This window comes from Eulemur rufifrons, chromosome 9, assembly GCF_041146395.1.
Source record: "Eulemur rufifrons isolate Redbay chromosome 9, OSU_ERuf_1, whole genome shotgun sequence".
Taxonomy (NCBI): domain Eukaryota; kingdom Metazoa; phylum Chordata; class Mammalia; order Primates; family Lemuridae; genus Eulemur; species Eulemur rufifrons.
The window spans coordinates 43,536,224-43,558,412 of record NC_090991.1 but is presented as its reverse complement, the minus strand read 5'-3'; the positions used below and the strand labels follow the sequence as shown (position 1 = coordinate 43,558,412).

The 22,189-nt window shown below is 41.5% G+C and overlaps 1 protein-coding gene across 2 annotated transcripts in view; it reads left to right on the top strand.

The window, feature by feature from the left end:
- TEX2 (testis expressed 2) overlaps nucleotides 1-22,189 on the top strand; it is a 105,358-nt gene that overhangs the window by 32,526 nt on the left and 50,643 nt on the right. For both annotated transcript variants that reach the window (XM_069482779.1, XM_069482780.1), the window contains exon 2: nucleotides 10,780-12,451. In XM_069482779.1, coding sequence (XP_069338880.1) covers nucleotides 10,805-12,451 — 1,647 coding nt within the window. In that variant the 5' untranslated portion in view covers nucleotides 10,780-10,804. The remainder of the gene's footprint in view (nucleotides 1-10,779; nucleotides 12,452-22,189) is intronic.

Below are 22,189 nucleotides of genomic sequence, written 5' to 3'. Positions count from 1 at the left end.
ATTTCACTTCTAGAAATATTTCCTAAGGAAATAATAAGAGAGGCAGTCAAAGGTTTTTGTATAGCATCATGTGCAGTATTGCAGCCTTATTTGTAACAGCCAGAAATTCTCAGTTGTATCCTGTGTAGAAATGATTGCATTATAGGAACATTCGTTCTGTATATCTATTAAAAATCACATATGAAAGAATGTTTATTGACTTGAAGAAATGCTTACAAGGACAGTCAATAGCTACAGGAAGGCCTGCTCTGTACCAGGAGTCATGCTCAATGCTTTGCCTAAGCTGTTTCATTTAATCTTCTGAACAATGTTGCCATTTCCGTTTTACAGATGGAGAAACTGAGGCTTGGTTAGGGTAAATGATTTGCCTAAGGGCCAAACTGCTACTAAGTTGGTAGAACCAAAACCAAAGGCCTTGCTGATACCTATATGCCAGATTACTTCACTGTGTAATCTTGAATATAAAAACAGATTATATACACACATAGATATATACAGTGTGACCTGATTGTATAAAAATGAATCTTTCTATGCCTTAGTTTTCTTGTGGGTAAGGTGTGGGGGATAGGCTAGGGCAATTTTATATTCCAAAGATAATGATTAATATTTTAAAGATTGATATGCATTTACATACAGTTTTTTTCCAGATTGCAAAAGTATTTGGAAATACCTAAAAGTAGCAAATAAAAATTACTGATAAGCCTATTATATGGAGGAAACTAACATTAATTCCCCTCCCCCTTTTTAGCCTGGTGTGTATGGGTATGAACATTGTTGTGGTGCTTAGTAGTTCCCACACAATTGTTTTCATTGTTTATACCACAGAAAAGTTTTTATTAATATTCTTGTTTCTAATTTTATTGGTTTTCAGAAAAGTCTTTAATAGTTACGTTCTAACTACTAGTGCAAGGAGAGGATTTGTCTCATTGTGCCCTTGCCAGCATCACACACATTTTAATCATTGAGTTTGGTGACAGAAATTATTTCATTGATTTGTTTCCAATTCTTTGTTGTTTTTAGTAAGGTTGAGCTTTGGTGTTTGGTGGTTTATTGGCCATTTGAACTTTTGGGTGAATTTCCTGTTCATGTACTTGGGAAGAATCTGTTGAAGATGCTTTCATAAATTTGCCCATTGAAGACCTTTAGAAAGGCTATTGAAAGTCCTTATAAGGGGAAGTTTTACTCTGTCAGTTGAAATGCATTTTTCTTACAGGGGTGAACCCAGTGGTTTGCAATTAGAATCTGATTTTCTAACCACTTGGAATTTGACTTTAAAGGTTTGCCTTTAAAAGTTAAGGAATGATGAGTGAAAGGTACCTGGACCTCTCTGTACTACTTTTGCAACTTCCTCAGTGTCTATAATTATTTTTAAATAAAGTTTAAAAATTTAAGGAATGATAAAACTTTGGCTCCCTCCTCTTGCTACCTATAACCATGCTTGATAATTGTCACTGGTGGAGACAATGCAAGGATGGGAGGGGAGCCATACATGACAGACCCAAAGCCAAACAGTGGTTAGGGAATGCTACTTTTGTTTCATTTTGTTTTTTAAATTGGACATAATTTCAAACTTTTAAAATGGTTACAAAAATAAAAACTGAATAAGGAACAGCATGTACCCTTTCCCAAATGTAAAATGTAACATTTTACTCCAGGAGCATCAGCTTTTGAAAGGTGCTGTTTTGTGACCACAGCCACTACCTTGCCTCTTCCTCCCGCTTTCAGCACTGCACTCTCCTGGCTTCCAGCCACTCGTTCACCTGAAGAAAAGATGCTTACGCTCAGTTTTAAACTTCTCTAGAACCTACAGTGGTTCTCTTTCCTAAGATTTAAATGGAAATTCAAACACATAGCCTTTAAAACTTTTGAACAATTGATTCCCTGCCCCTGAACTCAGATATAAACCCCAGTGAAGCCCATCTGCTGTCGCTAACCAAATTGTTTCCTGTCCCATTTCAGTGCCTTTCCATGTGCTGGCGTTTCCTATCTGCAATATTCTTTGCTCTACATCTTCTAAGTCACAAACATGACTTTTCTGTCAAAAAAGAAAAAGTTATTTCTAGACTGCTTTACTTGATTAGCACTATCTGATTTGGGCATACCTGTCCTGAGTTTTCATTACTTAACCTAGGTTTTGGGGCCCTCATATAGATGCCATTTTACGATGTCCATCTGTTGTCTCCTTGAGTTCCCCCCAGTGAATGGCACCAAGTTATCTTTTATAAACCTCCACAGGCCTTGTGTGGTTGTACTGGAGGCATGACCTGGTTTTAAATGAGTTACTGTGAGTTGAACTTGATTTTATTAAGGGAACAATTTAGCAATCTGTAAAGCAAAATTTTGATTATATTGATGTGATGCTTTTGAATGTCTTTTACCTCTGGAATGTGACACTCTTCCCAGAGTGGGCCTTCTTCGTGGCAAGTTAAAAGGTCCTAGAGGTGGCGGAAGGGGGTGGACCTGCTAGTTTCTCAGTGGTAAAAACCCTGTGTTGTGTTGGTAGTAGTACAGGACCCTGCTGGGTTGGAAGAGACATTGAGTGTGGTGGGCCTGGGAACTTATTAAATAGTAACTAATGGGAAAGAAGTTCTGAGTTTCTTGCCAGTGCTGAAAGTAGTCTTGTTTTTTCTTTTTCTTTTCTTGAGATGAAACTAAGGCTAGAGCTAGTTCATTATCTATGATGTCAATATTGATTTTTGTTTGTGATGTGGAGTATTAACAGATTAGAATGGCTGCTGGCAATTCTCAGCTGCTTCACTGAATTTAAATGAATCAAGGGATAGCTATTAAGGTGTACTTGAGAGATTTTTAGACTAAATCAGAGCTTCCTGCTGTGGTTGGTTTTGACCAGATTCACTGTTTCCTTTGTGGCATCAAGGCAGAAAAATACAGTCTTACAGCTTCTTCTCCCCTTTTTACAAAACCAACTCCTATTAAAAAATGTACAGATAAGAGGTGTTAAGACATCCTCTGCAATAGAATGCTGCTTGCCTTTTTTCCTCAGCCAAGAGAAGTTTTTGGATTGAAACTATTGACTGATACAGCGTAACCTAGCAGATGGTACTCATACATCAAATGTCCAAAAGCAAGCTTATTCAGAGGCAGCAAATATTTAACAGGATGAATTTTACAAAAACAAAGAATGTTAATAATGACCTTGATGGATTAGGGATATTCCTGAGAAATGAGGCACATACCAAACCAGTCTTGCCTCTTAAGATGCTGTATTTACCCTCTCTCCGTATCCAGAGGCTGGTTCCATTTTCAGTCAAAATTGCTTTCTTCCCTCTTCACCTTCCCCCATCTCCCCTTCCTTCCTTCAGTACTTCCTCTAGTATATGAATTACAAATAAATAATAATAATTGCCACATTAGTATTTGGCCTAGTATGGGAGGACCAAGCACATGTGTTGGTGATAACTGAGTGGCCTGGAAGGAACTATCTTCTCTTTTTATGGCTCTGATTGTAGGACCACAGGATTGAATTGTTTCAAATACAGCTGAGATAGGAAGGGCAGTTATTATTAGAAAATTAGACCAAAGAGAAAAAAGCAAAAACAAAAACCAGATTCAGAGAGGTTATTATCTCTGAGTTAATAAATGCCAACATTGAGCCTTGAAATGGTTCTCATTTTTCATTGTACAGTCTGATTTATTGTTGATTGGGTTTTCATGCCCTAATTAATGATGATAACCTTTTTGGGTGACTAGAAATAAAGTAAACTTCATTGATGTTTGGTATTCTCACTCTGATTCCACTGATGTTCATAGCTCATGGAGTCCGTGATAGACAGGGCATTCAGCTCCTGTTTGAGGCCTTTGTTTTTTATAAATTCAAGTTAGATGGAAGCCATTGATTTGTTTCTTATTTGTAGACTGTATAGAATAGGCTATGTAAATTCTGGAGAGAGAATTTTCCCTCTTAGTGAGAGAGATGAACTTCTTTATCGGGATAGTAACCTTAATGGGGAATTATGGTGAAGACCTTAGGAAAGACCCCTTGACAGAACAGTTTGAGACATCCTGCTTTCCAGAAACATACTGACTAATGTTGAGAGAGCATATGGCTCTAAGTAGCTTTTCCCCCCCGCAAAAGTATGGGAACATAAATGCATTTATATGTATTGTCTTAGAACTTAACCACACTATATTGTAAACACTAAAAAACAGTGTAAGGTTTTTGAATAGAATTGTTTTATTTGGCATGATAAGTAGTTCAAAGTATGAAATTATTTCATTGTAAAGTCTTGAAGAGCTAAATTTTTAAAATTTTATATTATTTATTTATTTATTTGAGACAAGGGCTTGCTCTAAAGCCCAGGCTAGAGTACAGTGGCCTGATCATAGCTCACTGCAACCTCAAACTCCTGGGTTCAAACTATCCTCCTGCCTCAGCCTCCCAAGTAGCTAGGATTAGAGGCATGCACCACCATGCCTGGCTAATTTTTCTATTTCTTTTGTAGAGGTTGGATCTCACTGTGTTGCCCAGGCTGGTCTTCAACTCCTGGCCTCAAGCTGTCTTCTTGCTTGGCCTCTCAAAGTGCTGGGATTACAGGCATGAGCCACCATGCCTGGCCTGATTTTATTTTTAATTGTGGTAAAATACACAATAGCCCAATTTTACTGTCTTAACCATTTTTAAATGTACAGTTCAGTGGTGTTAATTACAGTATATTCACATTGTTGTACAATCAATTTCCAGGACTTTTTCATCTTACAAAACTGAACTCTGTATCCATTAACAACTCCCCATTTCCTTCTCCCCGCAGCCCCTGGCAGCCACCATTCTTCTTTCCATTCTATGAATTTGATGACTTTAGATACCTCATATAAGTGGAATCATATACATATAGTATTTGTTTTTTTTGTGACTAGCTTATTTCACTTAGCATATTGTCTTCATGGTTCATCCATATAGTAGCATATGACAGGATTTCCCCCCATTTAAAGGCTGCATAATATTCCATTTTTTATATAGCATATACCACACGTTGATGGACACTTGAGCTGCTTCCACCTCTTGGCTATTGTGAATAATGCTTCTGTGAACATGAGTACGCACATACCTTTTGAAGACCCTGCTTTCAGTTCTTTTGGATATATACCCACAAGTGGGATTGAAGGATTATATGGTAGTTCTATTTTTAACTTTTTAAGGATCCTCCTTAACAGTTGTACCATTTTACAGTCTTACCACCAGTGCACAAGGGTTCCAGTTTCTTTACATACTTGCCAGCACTTCTTTCTTTCTTCTTTTCTTAATTGTAGCCATCCAGATGGGTGTGAGGTGATGTCTTATTGTGTTGGTTTTTTTTTTTTTTTTTTTGAGGTTGGTCAAGTGCATTGTGGTTTTAATTTGCATTTTCCTAATACTTAGTGATGTTGAGCATCTTTCCATATACTTGTTGGCCATTTGAATATCTTCTTTGGAGCATTGTCTATTCACATGCTTTGCCCATTTTTTAATCAGGTTATCTTGTTACGTTGAGTTGTTAGAGTTCTTTATATATTCTGGATATTAACCCCTTATCAGATATATGATTTCAAATATTTTATTCCATTCCATAGGCCGCCTACACCCCTTGACGCCTGCCCCTTCTTCGTGTCACTCTGACTTCTGCTTCCATTTCAAATCTCCTTCTCTGAGTCTTCTGCCCTCCTCTTCCATCTTTTAAGGACCCTGTGATTACATTGGGCCTACCCGGGTAATCCAGGATAATCTTCCCATCTCAAGATGCTTAATCACATCTGCAAAATCCCTTTTGCCATGGGAAGTAACATAGTCACAGTTTTAGGGATTAGGATGTGGATGTCTTTGGGGGCCATTACCTACTTGCCACACTCCCTCATCTCCCCTGCCTGCCTTCGCAGAGGCTGGACTCATGTCTGTAGTGCCTTGAGTCAATCTGAACTCTGCCTTGTGTTTTCTTCAGTCCTCCCGTCTTCTATCTGGTCCTATTCTATTCTTTCCCATTTCTTTCCGTCTGTCCTTTTTTTCCAGCCCCATGTCCAACCCTCTCATCTAATAGGCATTTCTTACCTCATGCTTAGGCTGAAAACTGGTCTGCTTGCCTGCAATTCTCCTTGTAGATATTGTAAACTCATCTTGAAGCATACTTGTTTTTTGGTCTGGGCTTGATAATTCCATTATCTGAAGTCTTTGTTTTTCTGTCATCTTTTATTCCTGCTGGTCCTCAGTCTTGCTGCCTTGTCTGCTTGGTTACCTTCGATTATGTGCCCTGCTGTTCCTTCTGTTTGAAAAAGTATTTCTAGGAATAACTTGAGGCTTCAGATGAAAGTGTGTTCGTGGGGAGAGGATCTGTGTTTGCTTCTGCCAGGCCCCTGGGGGTATTCCTGGTCCAAGACCACCTTGAAGGAGGTTTCTGGTTGTGGTTCCCTGATTCTCTCGCAGCGGGCAGACCTGGGCCTCCAACCTAAGTGGGGGCCTGTTTGCTTCTGGTTCCCCTGATACGTAGGAGCCGTATTCCTTTGGGGTCCCAGCTCTTTGAGGAAGAGTTTCCAGTTAGTGCTTCACCTCCACCACCCCTGGATGTTGATTTCAGCTCATGAGGTCATTAAAATGAAAGTGCCATTTGCTGCCAGGATTGGTCAGTGCTTTGTGGTCAAAGTGGCTTCTTTAGAGCTCATCTCTCTGTTTTCCCATTTTCCTTAGTTTTCACCTTATTATTCTTTGCTTAGTTGCCAAAGGGTCAGAGTTTTTCAGAAGATTTAAAAAAAAAAAATTGTATTTAGTGTTAGTTGTGTTTGGCAGAATGGTGGGCCTGATAGTGGAGCCTGCCTTCCCGGACACTAGACTTCTGAGCTGTTTTTCCACGTTGCCTCTGCCACCCCCATCCTTTCTGGGACTGGGTGTGATTAATCTTTAGCACCACTTTGATCATGTCAGACTTTTGCTTAAACACATCTCTGGCAGGAAATCATACCTAGGGGAGCAGTGACAACGGGAACTGTAGGCCCTCCCCTCACAAGATGCAGGGGTCAGTGTTAAAACCTGAGGTCTTGTGGTCTGCTGGCAGCTTTGGAAAAAAGAGGCTGTTGAGGAGGAAATTTCCTTTTTTGGCATTTCACTTCCTGAGGGCCATAGAAAAGCTTGTCTCATTTTTCGAGCTTGGGTATAATTGAGTTTCTAGGAGTAGAGGGCAGGAGGCTGGTCATTTTTTATGGTGGCAGATTGTCAGATGGATAATGGGACTTTTCATATCTCAATGTGACTGGTCACATGCTGGCTGTTCAGAACCAAGGTCTTAGCTCTGGGCAAGCTGTCTGTGATGGAGCAGAGAGGGCAGGTACCAAGGCTGGGCCAATGCAGGAATAAAGAGCATGTGTGACATGCTTGAGGAGGCAGCCTCCTGCGGCGGAAGGGTGTCTGGACCTCAGTGTCAGGAAGCACATGTCTGACGGTCCTCCCACAGTCACTCAGTGCTGTGCCCTTGGACAAACCACGTAATCTCCCTAGGCATCAGTCAGGCGCTCTTTCCTCTTGGCCTCAGCTGTCCTGCCAGGCTGAGACTGGGCAGGGTCGGCTCTGTTGGCCATGGCAGCCGGCCAGAGAGAAGGGGGCTTGGAGTGGTCCCCAGGAAGAGGGGGCTGTGACTACTTGATGGCATGTCTAGAACCCAAACCATGGACTCTGGTTCTAGCACACCGTGTTATCCAGCAATTTTGGTCCCAGAAGCAGCGTTTGTTTATCTGCTCTATAACCCTCCTCATTTTGCAGATTAACAAACAGAAGCCTGGAGATTTTCTTGTATTTAAAGAGTAGTAGTGATGCTCTAGCAGTCTAGCCTCACGTGGCTTATTTCAGTAAAAATATAGAGGAGAAGAGCCAGGTTTGGTCAGTGTGGGGTTAGGGTCATTTACTTGAACTGCTTGAGCCCTGGGAAAGACAGTGACCATGGTAGGCCCCCACCTGGCTGCCTGGCACCAGCTCTCCAAGAGGCCCAGCTTGGGCCCCGTTGGCTGACACAGACCTTGTGACAGTCTGGTCAAAGGTCAGCAGAGGTCTCGATAACAGGCAAGTCAGGGAGCCTGACTGTGTGGAGGAGGATTGGGCAAGCAGGCCTCTGCACAAAGAATAACTCAGCTTCCTGAGCAAATGCCAGCTTTTTATTCCACGGGGCCTGGCCTTGCTGCTAAGACCACAGGCTTCTGGATGCACTGCTGTTTTTACCCTTTGGCCTTGGACTGAGCCTGTCTTTGCCCTTGGATTCCCAGGCCATCCCACCCTCAGCTACAGAGGACCACTCAGTCCATTCAGCCTCAAAATTATGCGCTTTGTCCTTGGCCTTGTGCCAACAATTGCCTTCACTTGCAGCTGCAGTTACCAGTGAAGCGGCTTCAGAACAGCAGAGCCTTACATATCATCCTTTATGTTATGAAAGCAATTTAAATGAGTTTATTTTTCAGCCTACTGAGAATTATCAAGTACCAAACTTTCTTTTAAAATTACCTCTATAATTTTCTTTTTAAATTACCCTTATAAAACTAGGTGACAGTTAAATGAAAAACACGTTGTTTCTGGTATTTTTCTTCTTACTAAACCTACAAACCTGTTAGCTGAAAGATAACAGGGAAGAATTGTCCTGGACCCAAGACTGTGTTTTTCTAGCCGCCACCAGTTCCTGGATTTCAATTGCTTTGTTGGTGGATAGAAATCATTCTCTTTTCCTGGATCCAGTGGAGATAGGAGAGCCTGAGGGTGGTAAAGGAGCGTGGGCAAAACTCTGTGGGAAAGTTTGAATGAAAGTAATTTCTCTGAAGTATTTGGTACTGAAAATGTATAGCTTCAGATGTGTCCATGTTGTGGCTGGGTCCTTGGACTGTAATTCTTGTCATCGTTAGAGGGTTTCCTCCTTCTCGTGATCCAGGGTCACTGTTTCCCACCCCATCCCACCGTTTTATGTTTTTTTGATGGCAGTGTCAGTGACCAGCATTTTGAACATTAATATTTGGCAGAGGACTTAAATGTAGGAGCTCCTCAAAATAAATAAGCAAGCAACATAATGTTGATTGTCTATGGTAGGTTACTTGTAAAGTGTATTATGTTGGGTTGTGTGCAACCACCTGTAAACACAAACATGCAGGGGTTTAGATCTGGAAAGGCTCTAGATGCCCCATTGTACAGATGAAACTATTGAGACCCAGAGAGGCCATGGCTTGTTCAAAGTCCTCTGCTCCAGTAGCACAGGTATTAAGTCCCCAGGGTTGTCTTTGTCAGGACCCTTAACTAGCTCTCCCAGTGTGTCATCCCTTTCTGAGCAGAAAACCAGTTCTTCCTCCCTGTTGTCCTCTCTTTCCAAGTCTCCTGTCCTAGATGCCCCATTTTACAGGTGAAGATACTGAGACCCGAGAGCCTATGGCTTGTTTAGGGTCCCACAGAGTCAGCTGGAAAGGAGCATGTACCAGAAGCCCTATTTCCTGGGCCCAGGGTGGGTGCTGTTTCCACTGCCCCACAGTGCCTGTCTGGTCCCGGTAGCCTCCACTGCTCCCCATATCCACTCTCTGTCCTGAGGGCAGAGTAGATCCAGGTAGCCTCACACACCCTGCCCCTGCCATCTTCATGCCCTTGTCCATTCCCTTTTCCTGATCATGCCCGTTTAGCACAACCCACCCATCAGTTCCAAAGACTGGGTGGGTGTCCCACCTTCCACATTGGTCTCACCCTCCTCAGAACTCCTGGAGTCCACCCTGTGTTTTGGCTCTTTTGACAGGGTCTCTGTCCAGGATGTGGTGTTAATTTCCGTCTAGTAAGGCCTGTCACGATGCCTGGTTCCCAGTACATGGGCCATCGTGAATAAGGAGAGATGAAAGGTACTAGATGTCACGGGTGGGCTTGGCATCTTATTTTGCTGCCCAGCTTTTCAGGCGTTTTGTCTTCGCTCCAGCTAAGCTCCAGAAAGGAGCTACAAGCCACTAAGCTCCAAGAGGGCAGAAAGCGTAGTTTCCATGTCTTTCACCACAGCCCTTGGTAGAGTTATTGGTTGGTGGTGGGTCACAGAAATGATAACTTCATTTTCCTGCCATTTAAATCTTGGATTAGTTTAAAATATGTTTGCTTTATCCTGAAGCCCCAAAACATGGCCCTGTGTTCACGGCCGCCTAAATACTCTGGCCTCGTGGTACCTACCATTTGGAGAATAAAGAAGCGAACAGGCCGTGGCAGTGAGTTTACAGATTTCCACACTTGGATACTTTGCTACCTATTTGCAATGGCAAGATATTGTGAGTGTTGGAGGGAGACCAAGCCACATAATCGTTAGGATTGCTGTGACAATTGTAGTGGAAGCAGTGCCCCTCCTGGGTTAGCTCTTTAACAGCTAGAAACCCGCTGGTGAAATTTTTGTTCCAAGATCCTCAAAATCACCAGGATAATACATTTCATCCTGTTGGACTTCTGAAGTAATGCTGGTAACATCTATTGTTTAGGTATTTCAAGACTTGAAATCAGAGAACTGCTGACCGAAATGAGCCAGTTAAAAGGGAGGAAACGATTATTCAGGTGTTGTGAAGTAAGACAGATTGTATGGCATTTATAACACTGGTCTGTAGTTTACTCATAAAAGAGAATGCCTAACTAGAGCTTATCTAATGAGAGTTAAACCATTAAACCCACTGAAGTGACAAACAGTGGACATCTGCCAGGTAAAAGCATAATCACCACTTAAACTGAGCTTCATCTGGACTCCTGTCTGCAAATGATGGTGTCTCCTGTGGAGAGAAACTGCTCTCTGACTTCTGCTTCTCTCACTGTTTTCACAGAGCCTGAGCCCTTGTGAAGCTGGCAATGACAAGTCTGAATGGTCGCCATGCAGAGAAAACCATTGACATGCCAAAACCATCAGTCCCCAAAGTACACGTGCAGAGGTCCGTGTCCCGAGATACCATCGCCATTCACTTCTCGGCATCCGGGGAGGAGGAGGAGGAAGAGGAGGAGGAGTTCAGAGAGTACTTTGAGGAGGGGCTGGATGACCAAAGCATTGTAACAGGGCTCGAAGCCAAGGAAGACCTCTATTTTGAACCCCAAGGCGGCCATGACCCTGCTGGCCCTGCTGCCTTGCCCATCCTGGCAGATGGACTGTCCATGTCCCAGGCTCCTGCCATTTTGCCCGTCTCCGAGAACACTGTAAAGCTGTTGGAGTCCCCTCCTCTGGCAGCACAGGTATTAAGTACAGTGCCATTGGCTCTGTCCCCAGGGTCGTCTTCATCGGGGCCCTTAGCTAGCTCTCCCAGTGTGTCATCCCTTTCTGAGCAGAAAACCAGTTCTTCTTCTCCGTTGTCCTCTCCTTCCAAGTCTCCTATCCTCTCATCCAGTGCCTCAACCTCCGCCCTTTCCAGTGCAAAACCCTTCATGAGCCTTGTGAAGTCCCTGTCAACTGAGGTGGAGCCAAAAGAATCCCCACATACCCCAAGGCACAGGCACTTGATGAAAACATTAGTCAAGTCTCTGTCCACAGACACTTCCCGGCAGGAGTCAGATACTGTGTCCTACAAGCCACCTGACTCCAAACTGAATTTACACCTGTTCAAGCAATTCACGCAGCCTCGAAACACAGGTGGAGATTCCAAAACTGCACCTTCTTCCCCACTGACTTCTCCCTCCGATACTCGCTCCTTTTTTAAAGTGCCCGAAATGGAGGCTAAAATTGAAGACACTAAACGACGCCTTTCAGAAGTCATATATGAGCCTTTTCAGCTTCTTAGTAAAATTATAGGGGAAGAAAGTGGCAGCCATAGGCCCAAAGCCTTATCTTCAAGTGCTTCAGAACTCTCCAACCTGTCTAGCTTGAACGGGCACTTGGAAAGCAATAACAACTACAGCATCAAGGAGGAGGAGGGTGACTCCGAGGGGGACGGCTATGGAAGCGATTCCAACATCCCCAGAAGTGACCACCCCAAATCCACCGATGAGCCCACAAGAGAGGCAGAACTGAGAAGTTCCCAGGGGAGCAGTCTGAAGGATTTAGGCCTGAAGACAAGCTCTCTAGTTCTTGAGAAATGTTCTTTGTCTGCCTTAGTGAGCAAAGAAGATGAAGAGTTTTGTGAACTGTACACTGAGGACTTTGATTTGGAAATAGACGGGGAGAGTAAAGTTGATAAACCAACAGATATCTCTCTCAAGCCAGAGGTGCTCCTGGACGATGGTACGGTGGTTCTTGACAGTGAAGACGAGGCGGACTCGGCCATGCAGCACCCGGAATTACCGGTGAAGATGTTGGGCTTCTTTATAATGTGTGTCTATGCGTACCTCATCCTTCCCCTCCCCCTCTACGTGAGTGGACTCTTTCTGGGAATTGGCCTTGGATTCATGACTGCGGTTTGCATGATTTGGTTTTTTACACCACCAAGTGCTCATAAATATCGCAAGTTACATAAAAATCTGCAACACTGGAACACAAGGTCTCTGGATATCAAAGAACCTGAAATACTAAAGGTAAGCCTCTCCCCAGCAGCTGGCTTGTACACGTATGCTCACATACAGCCTTATTTTAGATCTAACTTAAGTTTTTTGGTTAGCTGTTAAAGGTTTTTGCACAAGTGGTATTTTTAAGACCTTGAGGTTTTTTCATTCTCCAGGTACCTAAGAGACTGATGTGATAAACCTCATTCTAGCTCAAGTTTTATGGATTTACCAAGTAGTGTTTCAGAGAACTTCATGGCTCTAGAGAGTAACGGTTACGTCCTGTTTCTATTTTGGTCTGTCTCTAAATTTGCCAGGGATTTGCTACTTGCTGAGGATTTGTTATTTCTGAGTGTGTTAGAGTTAAATATTCTTGAGACCCTGGAGAAGGAATAAGTATTCTCGGAATTGCAAGAGAAGGGAAGGAGAAAGAGAAAGCACATCATTGGTAGTTGGCCCTGCTGGTGTTTCTTTTTCCTGTGCTCAGTGGGGAAGGGGCTGGAGAAAGAGATGTCACCTTTCAGTGCATGTCAGATGTCAGGCTTTGGGCCTCCTGAGGGGTGCCTGGGACAATCCATCAGCATGCACGAAGAAAATACTAGGACTTCTATTTATATTTATTTATGCATATTTTAAAAATTTCTTGTATATGTTTCATAATATATACAATATAAAAGTACAGCACACAATAAAAAAGTAGCTTATATAGTTTGTATGTCATATGCACACACACATTTATATATGGTCATCCCTCAGTATCGATGGGGGATTGGGTTCTAGGACCCCCAAGGATACCAAAGTCCATGGTTGCTCAAGCCCCTGGTGTAAAATGGTGTAGTGTTTGCATATAACCTACACACATGCTCCTATATACTTTAAATCATCTATATATTACTTATAATACCTAATACAATGTAAATGCTATGTAAATGGTTGTACTATATTTTTTTAATTTGTATTATATTTTAGTTTTAAAAAATATTTTTGATCCGTGATTGATTGAATCCACAGATTCATAACCTGTGGATACAGAGAGCTGACTTCATATGTTTTTATAGATAGGGCATGGAATCAGAAAAGTTTAGAGAATACTGCTCTATAAAAGTTATCTAATTCAACTTCACAATCACCTATAGGGTTTTGATGCTTCCAGTTTTACATATGAGGAGACACAGATTCTAAAAGGTGGTCATTTGTCCAAGGTTTTTGCCACTTCATTAAGTAATGGAGTTAGGAGTTGGAATTAGGAGTTGGAGCCCTGGTGTGCCCTCTTCCTGCTTTTCCCATGACACCTCTCTGCAGAAAGTTCAGGCCTAGACCTGCCTGGAGGAGCCCTTGTGTTACAGGAGATGTACGAAAAAGAACTCAGTTTCCCTGGAGCAGTTTTGAACCTTAATTATTGATTTTAATCTTCTGCTTTTCAAGTTCAAAGCTTGTTTGGTTTCTTTGTTAAATTAGTAGGTTTTTCCTCTCCTCTATTTAAATAAGAGTGCTCCAAAAATGGCATATAATTTCTCTTTATTGCAAAAAACAAGGGGAAGAACTCTTTCAGAATCCAAAATAGTTTGTTTTTCAAATTTCATAAATTCTTTTCCTTGCTTAAAAGAAACACATGGTCAATGTTTAAAAAACCCAAGAAACTCAAAGAAAAAAATCATTTTTTATCACACTAGTGGATGGGAATTATAGTTAATGATTTGGTATATATCCTAGCCTTTTTTTTTTAATTTTAATTTCTGCATGTATGAGTATATACATCACATGCATACTCACCCACTCTTTTTGTCTGTTTTGATTTAATGGAATTGTATATTTTGCCTTCTGACCCTTTTTTCCTTTCACATGACAATATGTTATGAGCCTATTTCTTTTTTAAGAGAAGCTGGCATTGAGTCTTGAGGATGTGACACCCTTAAGCCTAGCATTAATATATGAAGTGGAGCAAAAGTGACTCAGTATGCATGATTGCCAAGCTTTTCTTGATAGGATTGGTGCTGTGACTGCCTGAAGTACGTGCCCTCTAAGTGAGTTAGCGCCAACTTTCGCAAAGAAAAATGGGACTTATGCTTACTCCGATGCCTAAAGACTGACCGTGGCATTCAGTTTAAACCGATTTGAGTACTTACTTGTCTTGGGAAGATACTGATTTTAATCCAGTCAATCTTTGGTATTGATCCATCACTGCTCTATGTCGAGAGTTTACTAACTACACAGAGGGTGCCAGTGGAATGGTATTTTAACGTTGTAACACAGTCTGGTTGCTTTGATCACTGAAACAGTAAAGGCAACACTGTCATGCTGAGTGGCTAAGTGTTGGGTACATTATCTAAGTCAATCCTCATCACAACCCTCTTCAGTTAGGGTATATGCTCACGAGGATGGAGGCCCAGAGAGGTTAAGTTACTTGCTCAAAATCACACAGCTAGTGAATGGTAGAGCCAAGGAGGGCCAACCTTTTCTCTTAAGGAAGATGTTTTGCCCACAGTGCCTGAGAAATATATATTTGAATTTTCCTTGTAGAGAACAAGTACTTTAATGCTTTCATAGACTGATACCTCTAATCTAAGCAAATTGTCTTAGATTGCCTATGAGTATTCTTCCTAATTGATGTTTGACTTACTGATCATTTTGGAAAAAAAAAAAAAATCTTTTTCATTCTTAGCCTTAACTAATTTAGAATAGTTTCCTTACAAATGGGGAAAAGTACATTTTAGCCTGAGGTCTTTTGTTCGGTGTGTGGGGCTGTTTTTAGAAACCTAGCTAAATACATTCTCTATTTAGAAAGGGACACTACAAAGGATTAGAAGGGTATGTTATCTGTTGCAAGTCAAAGATTTCAAATGCAAATGCTCTTTGGGCTTAATTATTTTTACTGAATGGAAGATCATACTCTTGGGAACCATTTAAAAAACTATAGCACTTTAAAACATTTAGCAGCATTGACAGTAACTTTAGGACTCAAATGTTGTGATAAGAAAAGGAAAGTAGTGGAGTCTAACTTTGAGCACTTACCTTCTGTTATATTTTCTTATTGAACATTGTGCTTTACTTTATGTATGAGTTAAGATAAAACTAGTTATTGTAACAAATGAGAAGTTTCTTTCTTGTCCACATAGCAGTCTGTTATGGGTGTTCCAGGTGAGTCAGTGGCCTCCCATATATACTGATTCAGGGGCGCAGGCTCTTGCCATCTTACGGCTCCACGCAGGGCTCAGCAACCTTTTTCTCAAAGGGCCAGATAGTAAATATTTTAGGCTTGTGGGCCCTACAGTCTCTGTTGCAACCATACAGCTCTGCATTGGAGAGCAGCCATAGATATTATGTAAATGAAAGGATATAGCTGTGTTCCAATAAAACTGTACAGAAACAGGTCTCTCGCCCAGTTTGCCAACCCATGCCCTAGGGTCTTCTCTGCATCATCAGTACCTGCCACATGCTAGGCCAGTGATAAGTAACTGTTGGATGAATGCATGAGTAGATGAACGAGAAATTATTAAATAGATTTTATCTGAAAATTTAGACAATAAGTTGATATTGACCCTGTCATCTCCTGCTGAAGTTGCCTTTTAAAAGAAATCCCTGCTATTTGCTTTTTTTAGGCCGGGCGCGGTGGCTCACGCCTGTAATCCTAGCACTCTGGGAGGCCGAGGCGGGTGGATCGCTCAAGGTCAGGAGTTCGAGACCAGCCTGAGCAAGAGCGAGACCCCGTCTCTACTAAAAATAGAAAGAAATTATATGGACAACTAAAATATATATAGAAAAAATTAGCCGGGCATGGTGGCGCGTGCCTGTAGTCCCAGCTACTCGTGAGGCTGAGGCAGGAGGATCGCTCGAGCCCAGGAGTTTGAGGTTGCTGTGAGCTAGGCTGACGCCATGGCACTCACTCTAGCCCGGGCAACAAAGTGAGACTCTGTCTCAAAAAAAAAAAAAGAAATCCCTGCTATTTGCTTTTTTTAAAAAAATGTAGTCAGAGGTTAATAGGAATGATCTTTTAAGAAGATGAAAAATAATTACTAAAAAGTACAGCTTTCTATAAGCTTATTTTCCTCTCGCCACCAAAGTGGACAAGCCAAATGGTCCATCTTTTTTAGGATTTGAAACTTGACGTCTGACAACAAGTCTGCTCTCCTCTGACCAGTGCTCACACAGTGCTGCCCTCCTGAATGCAAAGGGAGTAGAAGAATGGTGGGTGCTAAGTGGAGAGTTGGAGAAATGGGCATGGTGATGAGTTATAGATTTCTACTCTGCCTCCAAGTCTATCACTTTAAAGTGATGCAGGAGCTAGGCCTTCGTTTCCTTATAAAACGGGTCTATGAACCTGTTTCTAGGGCAAGTGGAAAGAGCCACTTTTTGAAAATAGTTTGACTTTGGGAGTTAGCTGGTTTGAGTTATTTTCTGTGCATCTGGTCCTATTTAGTTAGTTTTTATACAGGATATAATGATGCAGTTCTTGAGGGCAGGTAGGAAACCTTTAAAAGAACCTCACTGATACAGGGGGCTATATAACACCTGCCTGTGATCTAGATCTCTAATACAGAGGCCCAGCCCTAGAGAGTGATCTTCCATACTTTACCTCCTAAGTAGACTCATCTGTGAGCCATGAACCATCAGGCGGGGAGCTGGGTGCTCAGGGAGTGTTTTAGGAAGCCATGTGGTTTTGAACCTCTGAGCCATGTAAGTTCTCATTGACGGTTCCAGGAAGTGCTTGCAGCCTGGAGTAGACTAACAGTATGGCTCCTTTATTGGCTTCATAAACAATTCAAAGAGAAGGCAGTTTTTCTTCTGTGTGACTTCACATGATGAGGAAAGGGAGGAGAAAAATAAGGCTTTTCTGTTCTTTATTGGGTCTATTTTCTTATTCCATTCACAATGCAGACATATGTCTTTAAAAAATGGCACTGCAGTAGTCTTGAGTATGTGGAATAAGACAAAAAGACCAGTTTGTAGCCAAGTCGTTAGCTGTTCTCAAAGACTGGCATATGGTTGTTTAGGCCTCAGGATACTCCACATCTTCCCCTTGGAACCCAGCTGGTCAGCAGCTGTACTGTCTGGAATATGAGCAGGAAAGGGCTCTGTCTGGCCAAAGAGCTGTCACAAAGTCCACAGAGGAACTCTTAGGACCTCTTCCAAAGCCCATTTGTTCTTAGTGTGTGGAGTTCATAGCTGATGAGAAGCAGCAAATAGGAGATAGGTTGCCACAGGCCTTCAGCAGGAAGTGACACGTGAATGCATGAAAGTGAGGGCCAAGACCGAAACGTTAGGAGAAGCTCACAGGACTCAGAGCATGGTGGACAGGGTAGGTTAGCTCCGGGCAGAGAGCCCCGTGTGTGCCGCAGAGGTCGTAGCACCATCCCCCATGTGGTAGCTTTCTGGAGTTCTTAGGTTGGGTGATGAGCTATTAATAGATGCCTGGGAACAAGTGGGTTTGGGCGTGAGGAGAATGAGGCATTTAGAGTCAGCGTTTTGGCCTTGGGCTGTTTGCTGAGTAGTCTTAACCAAATTGGATGGTCCTTCCCCAAGAATGTACTCTACTCACTTGACAAGGAGTATATTTAATTCAGAGCCATTCTTGCACACTGACTTTTCCATGTTTATCATGAAAAGCTTCCTGAAGATTTCATAAGGTTCTTGAATTTATGTTTGAGTGTGTGACTCAGATGCAGTTTTAAATTATATTTATGAGCAAATTCTTTATCTTGGATTTATAAACCACCAGCAGAACATAGCAGTAGGATGTCAGTGTACAGAGCGATAATCTGTCCCTATTTAAAAGATATGGCCTAGAAGTAGAGGGTGGACTAAAATTATATTTACACCATTGTGGAGACTAATAGAACTGAATTTTGGAGAACCTTTTTCTTTAGATTGTGTCCCTTAGATATTTAGAGGTATAGGGTTTCTAAATATTTAGGTTCTTTGAATACAGGCTTTGGTTTTGATATATAAAAGAATTAATTTTATAGGGTGGACATTATCAATTTGGGGAAGAAATTTCAACTTGTAAATTTATTCTCAATGTCATGAAATTCTTTTAAGAAGTTAGAGTGAGAAAATCTTTAGGAGAAAACACCCTTATTATAGCCAAAAGAGACTTGGATGGCTTTTTGTTGGGCTTTTATAACCCTCAGTATGAGTACAATGAGCATAAAAGCATTTCTTTCTACATGATACTTAACTGAAAATATCCTGCCCCTATAATGTGTTACTTGAGTTTTTATGCATGGCTTTTATAAACATGGCTGTTTCTCGGTGCCCCTTGTTGCTGGAGAAGTTTATCCAGGGAGGTGTTTCAATGCAGGCTGCTCTCCCTTATAAGCAGCTACCCTGCGTTTTGCAGTTGGCTGGAGAGGCAACTGTGTGGAACGTGCTTCCTGAATTCTAGGAACAATGTGGTTAAGGATGTCAGGTGATCCCAGAATGACTTTTTTTGAACTTTTGCTTTTTAACTTTTTATTTTAGAAAATTCAAATATACAGAAAAAGTAGGGAGAATTGTAAAATGAACGCCCCTACCCTTGTACCCAATGCCCAGTTTCAACAGTTATCAACGTTTTGCCAGTTTTCCATTCAACTCATTAACTTATGGCGTGGCTGAACTGTCATTTTGTTCTACCTGTATATAAATACACTTTATGGCATCCTGAAAATGCATCCTCAATACCAGTGAGGTATTCCAGGGCCATCCTCTTTGGTTTTATTCTAGGTGTCATCTGTGGAGTGAGAAAAGAGGCTATGGGACATTGTGGGTCTAGGATTTCTCAAAAATTTTTGGAAGAGAAAGGTATTAACTATGAAAAAAAAATCAATGCTAGCTATCTTTTCATTGTCAAATTTATATTTAATACATAAGGAAAGTACTGGATACATTGAAGACTGTTCTTGTTGTATAATAACTAACCATTAAGAAGAGGCTTGCTTCTTCTCTCCTGTTGGTTCTGAAGAAATAAAAGAAAAAAAATAAAAAATAAAAAAAATCTTCTCTTCTGTTGGTTCTGAAGAAATAAAAGAAAAAAAAAAAAAAAAAAAGAAGAAGAGGCTTGCTATACCCCAAAGATGAGGTTGCAAGCAGATGGTCCAGGGCGTGAGCATGCTTTTGTGTTGATGCCCAGGCCACTGTTGTTAACTCACTGTTTGATTCTGTTGCTTCTTTCAGCGGTGTCGAAAATGGGTTGCTGAAGACACTGTCAAGAAAATATTAAAGTTTCTGTCATCTATTTTTGCTCTTTCTAGCTAAGAAAGTAAATGAGCCTTGCAGATATTTAACATATAAATGACCATATATTGACCTTTGGCCCCAACTTTGGAAATTATCGTTGAGACTATTTGAAATAATGGATTTACATCCATTATCATCAACGATGAATCTCCCTCTGAGTATAAATATTGTGTCCTTAAGGTGTCAACTGAAGACAGTATGAAGCTGTCATGATGGAAAAACTAATAATTAGCAAAAAGGCTAATATTTCATTTTTTTCTCTTTGTTTCTATTGTTTATTTTTTATAAAAGCTGTATTACATTAGAACATGTATATAATTTATAAGTAAAGGTATATATTGCTGGTACATACTTAGAAAATTGTTTAACTGATAAAGATGTATGATCTGAAAAGTTCAGATTTGCTTTATTTATCTTAAAATTTCAACACTTGTTAATGTGATTTAATGTTTATCATGTATTAACATAACTCAGACCTTGGTTATTTCAGTGCTGTATTTGAGATTATTTTATTTTTCTAATTTGTGTGCACATTATTGCCTAGTCTGTTACTATCTGCCAATTCATTATAAATTAAAAAGTGTTCTATGGTCGCCTGGGTTTGGGAGATGCTGCCCTGAAGATGGGAAAGCTGGGTTAAAGGCTACTTTCCCAGACAGTCTGTGACTCTAGCCCTGATTCCAGTCTTTCTGATGTCACTGCTGTGTGAAGGTGACCTTGAAGCAGGCAGTTGGAAGATGTGGATGGCATTGATGCTTCTCTCCCCTAATAGACTTTTTTTTTTTAATGTTCTTCATAGTATCTTTGAGCAACATTTATTTTGAATGTTGTCTATATGCTTGAGGTTGTCATTCATAGTGTGGATTCTGTATGGCTGTAGATCTGCTTGTGTTTCGTGGATAAAATCAAATTTGTATCTGAAGTTCTGTAAAGTTTATTAGGCTGTTCCTGCCATATTCTCAAACTCTGTGATCTGTGATGCTGTCTTTTAACTGATGACTCCAGTTCTAAACTGTTAATACATCAAAAAGGGTTTAAGCCTGGTAAAGACAAAATCCTGCTTATGTTTTAGTTTTGGGTACTGAAGAGTAATCACCTTTTTTGTGTGCTTCAGAGATGATTTTCAGCAGCACTGGCCTCAGGTCCTGGCTCTGTTCTTGTGTTTAGGATTTGCTGCTTCCCTGGTAGACTAGATGAAGGAATGACACAAGGGATCTGAATGGCAGGCAGAGTCAATGCCAGCATAGCAATATAAGAGTAGGTGAAAACGCACTGTGGTGTTCCTGGTGTCAGTCAGGCCCCCGGCACACTAAAGATAGAGAAATTCCCGTTGCTTCCTCAGGCCAGAGGGCCGGCACTTTTCTCTGGCCAGCTCAGCATCAAGCGGGGCAAGAGAGCATTGGCCTTGAACTCCTGATTGGCACTATAACTGAAAGTGAGCACAACAGTAGTTCTTCCAGACTTTATTATTTTGGAAAAGGTTAATTGTAGCTTTTAATCTTTCCAAGTATTAAATGGACCATTTTATAGATTGTGGTTTGTACTTTCCGTCATATGTGGCTTCTAAATCCAGCAGAGAATTGAAGAGAAAGCCCTGACCTTTTACAAATGCCATCACAGGACCAGTCTGTGGGCCAGAGAGCTGCAGCCTGGCTGACTGGGTCATTGTCCCCAGTGACATGCACTGTCTCCATCTTAACAGTTCCAGCTTCAGAAAGAAACAAGATTTGTCTGAGCTGCTTTAGTGTGGTTGAGAGCATCTCTGAGTGTTTTTGGTTGAGCTGTTGAAATGGAATGAGTTGCTAACTATGTGCTATATCTCTTTAATACTCACCCTTATGTCTCATAACAAAATAAAGGTGGAAAAATTCCTTGGTAAGAAGTTCAGGGTTAAGAATTTTAGAACAGGCCAGGTGTGGTGGCACATGCCTGTAATCTCAGAACTTTGGGAGGCCGAGACAGGAAGATTGCTTGAGGCCAGAAGTTAAAGACCAACCTGGGCAACTTAGCGAGATTCCATCTGTAAAAAAAATTTTTTTTTAATTAGCTGGGCATGGTGGCATATACCTGTAGTCCTTAGCTACTCAGGAGGGTGAGGCAGGAGAATTGCTTGAGCCCAGGAGTTGGAGGTTGCAGTGAACTATGATCATGCCACTGCACTCTAGCCTGGGTGACAGAGTGAGACTGTGTCTCAAAAAAATAGAATTCTAGAACAGCTGAGCAGTGGATAGTTGGGCACTATATGGAGAACAGGGTGAAGGCCTCGGGGTTGCTGTGCTAATCTCAAGATCTCATAATTGATCACTGAAATCTGGAAATTCCATGTGTAGCTTAAATCCAAAGAGTTGGTCAAGTCTTGGGGGAAAAAATTAGCTGATTAATGGTATCAAAGGTGATTAGGTTTGCACTGGGAAATTGCTTTCTGCAAGAACAACCTGATTTCAGGTGGATAGGGATGCCTTGGGGACAGAATTGGAAAGGACCGAAGGAGAGTTGTGCCTGGCTGGCCTCTTGGCCTGAGCCTTCCTAAGGCCAGTATGCAGCCTGGACACCTGG